Raw genomic sequence first — 13,312 nt, forward strand, 5'->3', positions numbered from 1 at the left:
GAGCAGAGAGGAGTCGGGCAGCATCATCATCCTCATCATCACATTTATTGACGGCCCCTGGGAGGCGGGGCTGGGGACAGAACATACAAAGACAAGGACCTGCCCTCAAAAAGGTTCCATTCTAAGGAGACAGGACAGAAAAATACAGAATGGTCTTTCCTGGGGATGGCCCACTCTCACCTGTGCAGGTCGGAAGCCCCTGGCCTACCTTGCCCCAGGTTCTGGAGCATAAGTGGGGCACATAAAGCCCCAGGGCCATGATGTCCCTGACCCTGCAGTTGGGGCCTGACCACCTGGCTCCTAGGCGGTGGGCCCCAAGACTGGGAGAAAGGTAGGCTCAGGACATGATGGACAACACTCCTGTCAGCCTTGGCATTGTGCAAGTCCAGTGGAGTGGCAGGGCCCCTTGGGGGAAGTGGGCACCTTCCCAGGTCCCCATGAGTCAAGTTCTTTCACTGGGGCTTGCCTATCACCCGGGAGGCCCCAACTGGGGACAAAAAAAAGGCAGAGTTTCCTCAGCGCCAGAGGCATAACACCCTGCCCACCCCACCCTCAGCCCTCTCTCAGGGCATCTTCTAGGTGACCCTCCTCCCCAGCTCAGCCTCCAGGGCCAAGGCCTACCTGAGGCCAGGGGGAGGGGCCTGCCCCTCCCCCCACCCAGGCAGTTGGGGAGGAGGAGGAGGAGCCACGCATCAAGTTTGTCTGGGCCCCCATTGTGGGAGCCATACCCTGGATCCTACCGGTGGGGAGGCTCTGGCTGCGAGGGCCGAGGGCTCAGCAGAGGGGCCGGGCCAAGGGGGCACCCGGGGGAGCCCTTCAGCGGGGGCACTGGGCGGGAGTCCAAGGGGGGCAGGCTCCGGGGCACTGCTGGTGGCCCCCGGGCGGCCCCAGTGGGCAGGACAGCTGCAGCAGGGAAGGGTTTGGGGGGATCCGCAGCAGCAGTGGGGGCTGGCTGGGCAGACCGCTCCCGGCGCCGCAGCAGCTCCTGCAGCTTCTCGGCCTGGGTCCGCCTCAGGTGGGCCAGGGCTCGGCCTCGCTGGAAGGCGGGCAGGAAAGCCTCCAGGCTCTGCTCCCCCAGCAGCAGCTGCTCCATCTGCTCCTGGGACAGGAGGAAAGGACAGTTTGCGAGGAGTAGAACCAAAGACTGAGGACTGACTGGTCCTCTCCCTCGCACCCTGAATCCCTTCCAATGTTGACCACAGCTGGGGGATGGGCCACCTGAGTTCCAGCCTGGGCCTGCCTCTGACGTGCTGAGCGACTGCAGACAAATGTCCTCTACTCTCCAGCCTTGATTTCCTTAGAGATGAGGCAGGACAGAGATGGGGACACACTTGACGTAGACTAGGTATCTCTCATGGAGGCCAGGGCCCCTCCTTCCCACCTCCATTGACTCGCTGAGCTCGGCGCTCCCAACCCAGCACTGACAAGTGTGTCCCAGCTCCTCAGTAGACCCAGCCTACGCTGCCCTGAGACATTCACAGGGGAGCTGGGGGTGGGTGGGTGGGAAGAAGGAGCCCTGCTGTACAGTGAGGACAGCCATGCGGTGGGCTCCCTGGGGGGACTCAGGACAGACTTCCTGAAGGAGGAGCTCCCAAGCCTGCAATGTAAGAATGAAGTGGGGGGATGGTAGGCTAGGTCTCTCTACCTGTCCCCAGGCCCAGTGGCCTTCCCCCTCACCTCAGCCTCCTGCTCAGCCTCTTCCAGCTCAGCCTGCAGCCATCCGAGTGCACAGTGGGGGCTCCAGCGATGCATGCTTTCCTCTGAGGGCCACACAGGGACAGAGTGAATAGCCCCTGCCCTCAGGGCCTGTCACCCAAGACAGACAGGCCAGAGCCCCAGGGCCCAATCGTGACTCTCACTGATCTTGTGTGTGATTCTGTGCTTCCCTTCCCCTCTCTGGGACCTGTACACAATGCCCATGTGATCAGTTTGTGCACCTTCTCCCAAGATTCTCCCCCCAGTCTTAGCACAAAAGAGGAAGCTTTGTCTCCTAGAGCACCCCAGGCCTCTGGGTACTGGGCTCCCTTTTTTCCCACTGCCCAGGTCACCCCCTCTGGCCTCTCCAACCCAGCTCTACTCACCAACTGCTCACTCCCAACTCCATTTTCCAAGAGTAGCACCCTTCAAACATGACCCAGGAATACGTCTGCCCAATTCCCACCCCTCGGAGCCTACACTTCCCAAAGCCAACCAGCCAGATTGCCAATTGCCCCCCACCCCAGGCGGTTCTCTCAGCTTCCCCTCACCCAGTCGCTGCAGCTTGTCTGCACAGCTCTCGGCCACCTCTCGAAGTTCCTGGTACTTGATGGCCAGGGCGGCCCGACCCATCTCCAGACGGGGCCGCAATGCCAGGTTCTCCTTGGCTAGCGCGTAGTTGGAGGCCAGACATGCTTCTCGCTCCAGCTGCAGGCCCTGGAACTGCGACCAAAGAGCCAAGAGGTATACTCAGGAAGTCTGCCCATGTCCACCCACCGCCACCCTGGGTGACAGTGCCCATGGGCCAGGCCGAAGGCACCCGTCTCAGGATGCAAGTCAACAGGTGGAGGGACTGCAAGAGGCCCACACAGGGTTTTGCCTTGAGCTTCCTCTCTGGGCCTCAGTTTCTTGTTCTACAAAGTGAGCTGAAAAGGGCCACCGTATAGGGCTACGGTGAGACTGAAGTGAGGAAAACTATGAAGGCCTCTACAAATGTTAGTTAATTTTTAATTTTTCAATTAATATGTCTGCTCAGGTCCCTGAGGAGTCGCCCTCCCTCCTCTGTCCCATTTTCCATGCATGGGCAGCGTCCCTCTCATTCCAGGCCTTTGTCTGCTTCCTCCTCAGGTGTTTGTGCGGAAAACACTCCCACCCCTGCTCTGACTCTCCAGGGTGGTCTTCTCCCCGTCCCTGCATAGTACCCCCTCAAGCCACCCCCTCTTCCCCTCACACCCCTGCTTCTGCCCTCCAGTGGAATCCGCGCACCCCCAAGCAATACACACCCCCTTTTCCTCCCCAAGCCCCGAGCACCTGCTCCCAGCTTTCCTTCTATGGCAGAAAGCAGACCCCCCTTTCTTTCCTGGCTCTGGAGAATGCTTTTTCCTTGTTTCCAGGAGCGCCCAGCCTCCTCTCCCAGCCCCTGGAAAACACACTACCCTCCATCTGTCCCCTGTACGATGCACATGCCCCTCTCTGCCTCCCTTCAACACACACTTTCCCCTTCTGCCCACCACAGCCAGCCAGCCGGGGCCTATCTCCAGTGAAATATACAACTTTCTCTTATGGTGGCCTACGGAATACACAGCTCAGCTTTCAGTACCCCTCCCCGAAGAAAGACACAAAGCCCCCTCTTGCACCCCTGGAATGCGGGCTGTCCCCCAAAGGTACCCCAGGTGTCAAACAGGCCCCTAGTTCTCCCTATGGAAGGCACCTCCCCTTTCCGGCCCTACAGAACGTGGGTGTAGGGCCCCCCACAACACAGCCCCCTGCCCCCCGGAACACACCTCCCGGGGCATCCGCTGTAGGACACGCCTCGCGGCCATCCTGGGGGTGCACGGGTGCCTCCCTGGGTCTCTGGCGCCCCACCCGCCCCAGGCCGGCTCCGGGCGCCCCCTCCCCCGGGGGCGGCTCCGCGGGGCCCACTCGTACGTGCCAGGCTCCCGCGCCCACCGGCGGCCCCGCGGCCCGGTCGGTGAGGCCCGTTGGTCGCTCGGCAGGTCCGGCAGGCCGCAGCCCGACCCCCGCGCCCCCCGCCCGCACCCCCCGCGCTACCTTCCTGCTGAGCCGCACGATCCGGTCCAGCTTGGGCTCATCCTGAAGCAGGTCCCGGAGCTGCCCGGTGCTGAGGATCCCAAAGCGCCCCGGGCTGCCGGGCTCCGGCCCCGCCCGCGCCGCCCGGGCCCGGTACATGCCGCCCGCCCGCGCCCCCAGCTCGGCTGCTGGCTCGGCCCGCTCGGCCCGCTCCGCCCCGGCTCCGCTCCGCTCCGGCTCCGGCTCCGGGATCCGGCTCCGGCTTCGGCCGCGCGCGCCGCTCCGCCGCCAGAGGGCGCCTCGCCCTCTCTTAAAGGGGCCGCGGCGTGGGGGCTGGGGGTGGGGCGGGGAGGGGGCGAGCCGCACCCCTACCCGCCCAGGCAGAGGAGCGCTGCGCTGCGCCTCCGGCATCGGCGTAGTGGCGGGCAAACCCATCCTCCCGCCGCCTTCGGGATAATCCGAGGCCGCCTCTCTCTGCATTCCACTCAGCCATCATTCACCACGCCCCCAGGCATGGACTCTCCCACCCCAGGCATTTACAATTTGCGGGGTTGTTTCACATTTCCCCCTTGGATTCGCGGAACAATTTTCTGAGTTTGGCTGGGCGCCAGGAACTGCTGCCCTACGGCTAACTTGGACAAGTCAGTCACCTCCCCAAGGCTCAGTTTTCTGTTCTGTAAAACGGGGTGATGATGTACAATGTGAGGATGAGATAGTGAATGTTGAGTGCCTTACTTGTAGTAAATGAATACCTAATATGTTGTTTTACAGATGAGGAAACAGATTCATAAAGATGATGTCATCTCTCCAAAGTCACATTACAGGTAAATGATAGGCAATCTCAGTTCTTCCCTTCTGTGCAGGATCCACAGAGCACATGATGCCTGTCTGTGCTGGGCACTGGCCTAGGAGCTGTGCGGGCACTATGTCTGCTATCAGGGAACTCATGGCATTAGGCACTCAACTTACTCTAGTGCAAGACAGAATGTCAGGTATCACCACACTGTGGCTTCCTGTGTGATGCCAGAGGATGTCATGTACCTTATCTTCACAGTTAGGCTTGGCCAGCACCATTGTCAGGAAACAGACACTCAGAGATGAAGTCACTTGTCTGAAATCAAACAGTAATGAGTGAGCTTGTTCCACTTCACCACGCTGCTGGGAAAGCACAGAGGTGGGACCGGGGCAATCAGAAAGGCTCACCACAGGAGGTGATATTTGATTTGGGTTTTCAAGGATGAATAAGAGTTCTGAAGTTGAAGGAGAAAATGATAAAACCAAAGAGAAAACCAGAAGCCAAGGCATAGGGGCTAAAAGAGCCCAACAAGGACTCTTCCAATGCAGTCAGTGCACACTGGGCAGAGAAAGAGAGACAAAACAGATGGAGTGGGGCAGGCCAGGCTTGTTGACAGGTTGTAAAACTAACACTTCTTCCACATTTTTATGATAACTGAAATTTGGTTTTCCCCTTCAAGACTCATCCGGAACACCACCACCTTCAGGAAGCCCTCTTCACCTACCCTGAGTTGTGTGCCCCTCTCCTCTGGGCTCCCACACTCTCTGCTCTCCCATGGTCCTGGGCATTATCAAGAGCCCCGCCTCACTTCCCAATTTCCTGGCTATGATCTCCCTGATTCTGCTCTGCCTCCTCAGCACCCACCATTTCCACTAAGCTTCCAGGGTTCTCCTAGGCAGTCCTCCCACATGGCCCTTCTTTGGCCCCTCCCACTCTGGGCTTCAGGCTTCTTCATCCTAAGAGATGCTGGTAAGACCTGTCAGGAGGCCCCTGCCTCAGCTTGTCCCCATTTTGTCACCAATTCCACTTTGTTCAGCTGAGTGAATACCCTGTTGAATATTCCACAGTAATGTCCTCTGTAAACCTTCACCAAAGTTCTCAGACCCCCATACCCACTCCTGCCTGTCTTAGTAGATAACTCCACTGCCCATCACAGGGAGAAGCTTCTGTCACTTTCTGCCTTACCTCTTTGGATTTTCTCTGTATCAGTCTCAGTGCCCTTCCTTCTCTCCAACCTCCAGGAATGGCAGCTTCTCCTCCTTCCAAAGTCAATCCAGCTGCGCTCACTATGGGTCCCACCTATACCTGCCTCCTCCAAGAGGCTTTGCTCTACTCCATCAGTTATATCTCTTTTTCTGCCTTCAGACTGATACCTCCCTTTCACACTCACCCCCAATATTTTGAAAGTAGCCTGTTACGGACTGAATGTTTGTGTCCTCCCAAAATTCGTATGTTGAAGCCATAATCCCCAATATGATGCTATTTTAAAGGGGGGCCTTTGGGAAGTTATTAGATTTAGATGAAATAAAGAAATTAATTGTGTCTCCCATGATGGCATTAGTGTCCTTAAAAGAAGAGAAAGAGAGCAGAGTTATTTCTCCAAGTGAAGGCCAGCAAGAAGGCAGCTGTCTGCAGGTCAGGGAGAGGGCTCTCACCAGAAACTGAATCTGCTGGCACCTTGGTCTTGGTCTTCCCAGCTTCCAGAATTGTGAGAGATAAAAGTCTGCTGTTGAAGCCCCCCAGTCTGTGATATTCTGTTGTGGCAGCCTGAGCTGACTGAGACATACCCCTATACTCTGCTCTCCCTGTGTCCATTTCCTCACCCTCCTTATTCCTTGACTTGGTCTGATTTCAGGCCCCTCTCACCACTTTAAAGGCACTGCTCTAGCCAAGGTCATCAACCACATTCATACTGCCGGGGCCCCTCTTTTTCACATTTGACACCATTGACCACAGTCTCTTTCTTGAACACACAGCAATCAGAGCCCAATCATTTCGTAACCGTCAGTTGACAAAAATTAGAAAGTCAGATAATAGCAAGTGTTGGTGAAAATGGGAGTGATGGGAACGCTTATGCCCCACTAGTAGGAGAGAGAATCAGTTCACTTTCAGATTGACAAACACGTAATTCAAAATGCTCATCTCACACCACTCAGTTGTTCCCTCCGTGGTAGACAGAATATTGGCCCCCGTAGATGTCCACATCCTAATCCCGGAACCTGTGAATATGTTACCTTCCATGGCAAAAGGAACATTGCAGATGTAATTAAGTGAAGGATCTTGAGATGGAGAGATTATCTATCCAATGGAATAGCAAAGGTTTTTATAAGAGGGAGGCAGGAGAGTCAATCATAGAAAGAGATGTGGCAATGGAAGCAAAGGTCAGAGTCAGAGAAATTTTGAAGACACTATTTGCTGGCTTTGAAGATGCAGGAAGTGGCCACAGGCCAAGGAATACAGGCGGCCTCTAGAAGCCAGAAGAGGCCAGGAAATGGATTCTCCTTTAAGCCTTCAGAGGGAGCATGACCTGCCAACACCCTGATTTCAGCCCAGTGAAACCCATTCAGATTTCTGACATCCAGAGCTGTAAGATAATAAATTGGTGTGGTTTTAAGCCACTAGTGTTGTGATAATTTGTTACAGTGGCCATAGGAAACTAACACAAACTTCTAGGAATTTTCACTCTCTTGGACTAGGTGGCAAGAACAGGAATGTTCACAGCAGCTTGTCTTGTACTAACAAAAACCTGGAAGCAACCCACATGTCCCATACCAGGAGAATGACAAAGGAACGGGTATACATTCATACAATGGAATACTTCGTACTCTAAGCAATGGAAATGAGCAGAGTACGGCTACACATGTCAATATGGATGAATCTCGCAAACAACACTGAGTAAAAACAGGCAGCCTCAGAGTACATGCAGTATCATACTGTTTACATAAATTTTGACATGCAAAATTATACTTCATATTGCTAAAGATATGTATAAAGTAAAAGCATGGGAATAATAAATACCAAAATAAGGAGCATGGCTGTCTGGCAGAAAGGGATAGAATCAAAGCGGAGACAAGAGGGGACTTCAATGGCATTGAGAGAGTTCCATTTCTTAAGCTGAGTGGAGGTACACAGGTGTACGAGGTGTGATCAAACAATACGATGAACGTTTAAATAAAAAAAATGTATTACAGGGCGGCCAGATGGCTCAGTTTGTTAGAGTGCGAGCTCTGAACAACAGGCAGCGTTGCCAGTTCGATTCCCGCATGGGATTGTGGGCTGTGCCCCCTGCAACTAAGATTGAAAACGGCACTGGACCTGGAGTTGAGCTGTGCCCTCCACAACTAGATTGAAGGACAACGACTTGGAGCTGATGGGCCCTGGAAAAACACACTGTTTCCCAATATTCCCCAATAAAAATTTAAAAATTTATTACAGTTAAAGACACATTGCCATTAATCCTCCTCAAAATACAATTATCCCATCGTTCTTGCCACTTTCTGGAAGTCCTCTTTTGTGAGTGTCTTCAGTTGCGCTGTTGTGACTGCCTCAATGTCCTGAATCTTTTTGACTTTGGAGAAGAGCCAGAAGTCACAGGTACCAGATTCAGTGAATAAAGTGAATGAGGACACACCGTAACGTATTTATTGAACAGAAATTGCTGTACCAGAAACGATGTGTTGTCATGATACAGGACAATTCAGGCACACTCTAAAGCACACCTTCTCTTAACCATAGCTCACACCCAACTGACTGCACCGAACAAGCTGAAACTTGTCACACACTGTTACTAAGGTTCAGCGTGCCGCTTCCTGTATTGAAGATAGATCCCTGCCTCTCTGTTGGGTGGCACTTGGCAACATTATTCATCATATTTTGTGATCACCATGGAAAGCCTCCATATTACACATCGCTTCTGGTGCGGCAATTTCTGTCAAATACAAACATTACGGTGTGTCCTCATTCACCTTATTCACTAAATTTGGCACCATGTGACTTGTGGCTCTTCCCCAAAGTCAAAATGACCATGAAAGGTAAAAGTTTTAAATCGATTCAGGACATCGAGGCAGCTATGACAGCGTAACTAAAGACACTCACAAAAGAGGACTTCCAGAACTGCTTCAGAAAGTGGCAAGAACAATGAAATAACTGTGTTTGAAGTGAGGGGAAGTATTTTCAGGGGCATTAACGGCAATGTGTCTTTTACTGTAATAATTTTTTTAATCTATACATTCACCATATTTTTTTAATCACACCTCATATATTATGGACACTAGTCCTTTATCAGATGTGTGACTTGTAATTGTATTTCATTCTGTACATTGTCTTTTCTCTATCTTTATGGTGTCCTTTGAAGTACAAAAGTTTTTATTTTGATGAATTTCAATTTATCTATTTTTATTTTTGTTGCTTGTGCTTTGATATCATATCCAAGAGCGTACTTCCTAACTCAAGATCGTGAATATTTACCTTTATGTTTTCTTCTAATAGGTTTTATAGCTTTAGCTCTTCCACTTAGGTCATTGATCCATTTTGGGTTAATTTTTGTATGTGTTGGGATCCAACTTCATACTTTGTGTATGTGTATGTGTAGGGATCCAACTTCATACTTTTTCAGGTGGATATCCAGTTGTCCAAGCACACACATACCCCCTTTTTAAAACATGGACCTCAGGTACATAGATATAGATTAATCCTAATTCTTGTTGTTGTTGTTGTTGTTTTTAATACACTCTCATCTTTGGTCCATATGTGGCCTGCTTTGATTTTATTTATTTGTGGAATTATCAATATTTAATGAGCACCAGTGAAATCACCACCCAATCCAGAACTGGCACATCACCAATAGCCTACATCTGGGTTCTCCTACCCAAGTCTGTGCCTACCCTCACCGAAGGTAACCACACTCCTAAATGTGGAGTTTATCACTCTCCTGCTTTAAAAAAAAAAAAAAAAGCTTTATTGAAGTATAATTGATGCACAGTAAGCTGCACACATCTAAAGTATACAGTTTGATGAGTCTGGGCATAGATATACACCCTTGAAAGCATCACCAAAATCAAGGCAATGAACATATCCATTATCCACAAAAGTGACTTTATACTCTTTTGTAATCCCTCCCTCCAGTCTCTCCCACACCCCACAACCCCATCCCCAGATAACCCCTGACATGCTTAGACTACATTTTCTAGAATTTTATGTAAATGGAAGTATACTATTTGGGGGGGGCAGGGTTGGCTTCTTTCACTCAGAATAATTATTCTGATATTCATCCATGCTGTTGTATTTATCAACAGGTCGTTCCTTTTTATTGCAGTATAGTATTCCATTGTGTGAATAGACCACAATTTGTTTATCCATTCATTTGTCGATGGACATTTTGGCTGTTTCCAGTTTCAGACTTTTACAAAAACAGCTGTTATGAACATTTGTGTGTAAGTCTTTGTATGTGTACAGGTCTTTGTATAGGCATATCCTTTCATTTCTCTTGACTAAATACCTTGGTGTGAAATGGGTAGATCAGACAACAGTTGCATGTTTAACATTTTAAGAAACTACTAGTTTTCTAAACTGTTTTAATATCCCCACCACAGTATGTGAGTTCCAGTTGCTCCACATTCTTACCAGCACTTCATATGGTCAGTCTTTTTCATTTTAGCCATTCTAACAGATGTGTAGTCCCTTTGTTTTGTTAAAAGTTTTATTATATAGACACATGCACCTAAACAATATATTATTTGTGGCTTTTTTTGGACCTCATAGAAAGTGAAGGCTCTGCCATCGCCATCTTGTCTTGCTGCTGAGGGGACAGCCTCCTGCTCCCTTGTGGTCGTGTTCACACCAGCATAAGGCACATAGGAGGCATCAATCCAAGAAACAAGCAGCCTGATACCCTCAGCTGTCTCAGAGCATCGCATTTACCACATCAGAGGCTCAGACCTTACCTGCCATCCTGAGGACAACAGCCTGCCGGACGTCACCCAGTGGTGACCCTTCAATACAGTGTCTCCCAACTCCACCCACGTTCAGTCTCCCCTACTTCCTTATTTGGTTTAGGAGGTGATGAGGCTCAAAACAGGAAAGCCTCCTGAAGCTTCCACATTTCTCACCCTAAACCTTCCATCTGTCCCCAAATCCTCTTCCTGCAATTCTGCTGACATTTACAAACATGCTATCTTGTGTAAGGTCCTGTTCTGAGGCTGAATTCAGAGTTGAAGGAGACCCAAGCCCTTTGCAGAAAGACACACAGAAATCACAGCAACAATTGGTCCCTTCGCTCCACAAGCCCTCCATCCACCTCCCCAGTGGGTCGCATGGTCTCAGCCAGCTCAGGTAACTTGGCCTCTCCTGGGCTGAGGCACCAACCCTGCATGGCCCCGGGCTCTCCCCTGCACTACTTCTCCCTTGCTGCCCCCTACTCATCCCCAGCAAACCCCGGCGGGGCCTGCCTTGGCCTGACACTCTTCCATGGCTCCCTGTCCTCCCCAGGGATGAAGCCTACATTTCTTTGTCTGATGCCTGTGCTCCTACCTGATTCTCTCCCTTTTTTCTTTTCCTGGATCTGATATTTGACCTATAGACCACCCCCCTCCAGTCAAGCCAGACTCCGGACTATTCCCCATCTTTCTGCCGCATTTCCATACCTCCCCTGCTTTTGCCCAAGATGTCCCTCCACCTAGAAAGCCTTCCTTCCAAAGCCTTGTCCTGAAGTTGTTAAAGAACTGCCCCATCCTCGTTGGCCTAGCACACATCTCCTCCTTCACCAGCAGAATCAGTCCTTCCTTCCCGGCATATTCTATCACAGCCCTGATCCAAGCCTGGCCTGTACCAGAGTCATTAAAGTCTCACCTGTCCTCCACTGTTAGACTAGAGGTCCCCTGAGAGCAGGGACAGCATTTATGTCATCTTTCCAGTGCCAGTCCCCACTACACGATCTATGACACAGCAGGTACAGGGACCGGACACCTGGGCTCAAATTCCACCTCTGCCACCGACCACCTATATGAACCTCAGAAAAATTACCCTACCGCTCTGTGCCTCTGTTTCCTCATCTGTAAAATGGGGAGAAAACACCCATCCCGTCTGATGGCAGACGTTAGCTACAAGGGGTAGTGATGTGTTGAGTTGAAATGAGACCTTGCCCTCACTCTAGAGAATCTTCATATAAGGTGTAGATATTATTTATATTGGTCTTCAGGAGACTTCCTTAAGTGAGGGGAGCCCCTTGCCTCCTGCCCTTCCATTAAGGGAGCTATCTACCAGAGGCCATCTAACCTACCTCTCCTCTTTCTCAGCATCAAAGTAACCAGGAACATCTTCCTCCTGTAGGAAACTTTCCAGGATTGGCTTACTTCAAGGAACTTTTCCTCCCCTCTCCCTTTCTCTGATGTGAAGGCCCTATAACCATAGCCATGCCCTCCACCCTGCTTTCCATTTCCACCTTGTTCTGCGAGGAATGCAGACACCTCCAGACCACTTCCAGGTCAACCTGAGGTTTTTCACAGGGTATGGCTGGAGCAAGGAAGGGTCCTGGAGCGAGAGATCTCATCCAAACTTTCCTGCCCTCCCTGTTTTACATGTGGGTAGGGTAAATCCCGGATGCTCAGGTAAATTTGAATTTTAGATAACAGTATGAATAATCTTTTAGTATAAGTATGCCCCAAATATTGCATGAGATATACCTATACTTAAAAAATATTCATTGGGCGTCCGCATGGCTCAGTTGGTTAGAGCGGGAGCGGGAGCTCTGAACAACAGGGTTGCCAGTTCAATTCCCACAAGGGATGGTGGGCTGCGCCCCCTGCAACTAAGATTGAAAACGACGACTGGACTTGGAGCTGAGCTGCGCCCTCCACAATTAGATTGAAGGACAATGACTTGGAGCTGACGGGCCCTGGAGAAACACACTGTCCCCCAATATTTCCCAATTTTAAAAAAAGTTCATTTAATAAAAAACATATATCTATATTCATAGTTTATTGGAAGATCATATTCAACTGGCATTCTGGATTTTTATTTGATAACTCTGGCAACCCTATGTACAGGGAAACTGAGGCCCTGCGAGATAGAGTTAAGTACTTTGCTCAGTTGCAGAGCCAGTTAGCGGCAGGACCAGGGTTATACCCCAGTGCTGCCCCTGCCCTGGCTCAAGCCCAACTTCCCTTACACACACACACACACACACACACACACACACACACACACGTGGGCATGTACACGCGCTTGCTACCTGATTTCATTTTCTGGGTCTTGCCTCTGATTGTGAGCGGGTATCTGTCAAAGGTAGCAGGACTGAGGCCCAGCAGTGCGAGACCGTGTAAAAGGAAGCTCATGGAGGAGAGGGAAGAGTGAGCAGAGAAAGACCAAGGTGACCCGTGAGGAACACTCCCAGAGTATGAGGGGTTTGGAAGGAGTAGGAGGCATCCTCATCAGCTGCCCTTCTCGAGATGCCCACCCCAGGGCAGCATGAATTTAGGCTGGAGGGTGAGCAGGATCCTGAATAACCCAGGGCCTCTTCCGGGCCCAGCCAATCCCTCAACCTCCCCATGTCACAGCGCCCTGCACTCAACTTTCTACCACCAGCAGGGACTCCAGCGCCATCCTTGGCAAGGCTCCCCCAAACTCTGCTGCCCATCTCCAGCTTCAAAAAAAAAAAAAAGGAAGGAAGCTCACGGGACAATAGGAACCTGTTCATCATCTGGAATATCACCCGTTAACCTGTCCTTCCTTCTTTTCACCTCAGACTGCCTGGGCCCTGCCCCTCTGCCCCACCAAGTCCCTTGGAGCTGGCAG

General features: G+C 51.2%; 1 protein-coding gene across 1 annotated transcript; it reads right to left on the reverse strand.

Annotated features, from left to right (window-relative positions):
* Positions 1 to 27: 27 nt before the first annotated feature.
* On the reverse strand, positions 28 to 3,963 carry VPS37D (VPS37D subunit of ESCRT-I). The gene is made up of 4 exons (XM_081053700.1): positions 3,748 to 3,963; positions 2,247 to 2,418; positions 1,678 to 1,760; positions 28 to 1,099 (listed from the first exon to the last, which is right to left on the reverse strand). The coding sequence occupies exons 1-4, from the start codon at positions 3,883 to 3,885 to the stop codon at positions 737 to 739; spliced, it is 756 nt and encodes a 251-aa protein (XP_080909826.1). The 5' UTR covers positions 3,886 to 3,963; the 3' UTR covers positions 28 to 736.
* Positions 3,964 to 13,312: the final 9,349 nt, after the last annotated feature.

This window comes from Rhinolophus hipposideros (genome assembly GCF_964194185.1).
Source record: "Rhinolophus hipposideros genome assembly, chromosome: 7".
In the NCBI taxonomy this organism is placed as follows: Eukaryota; Metazoa; Chordata; class Mammalia; order Chiroptera; family Rhinolophidae; genus Rhinolophus; species Rhinolophus hipposideros.

Coding starts and splice junctions, on each gene's coding strand:
- VPS37D (XM_081053700.1), bottom strand. CDS start 3,885: ATGTACCGGGCCCGGGCGGCGCGGGCGGGGCCGGAGCCCGGCAGCCCG. Junction 2,419..3,747: donor TCGTGCGGCTCAGCAGGAAG/GTAGCGCGGGGG, acceptor CTTTGGTCGCAG/TTCCAGGGCCTGCAGCTGGA. Junction 1,100..1,677: donor AGGCTGAGCAGGAGGCTGAG/GTGAGGGGGAAG, acceptor CTCCTGTCCCAG/GAGCAGATGGAGCAGCTGCT.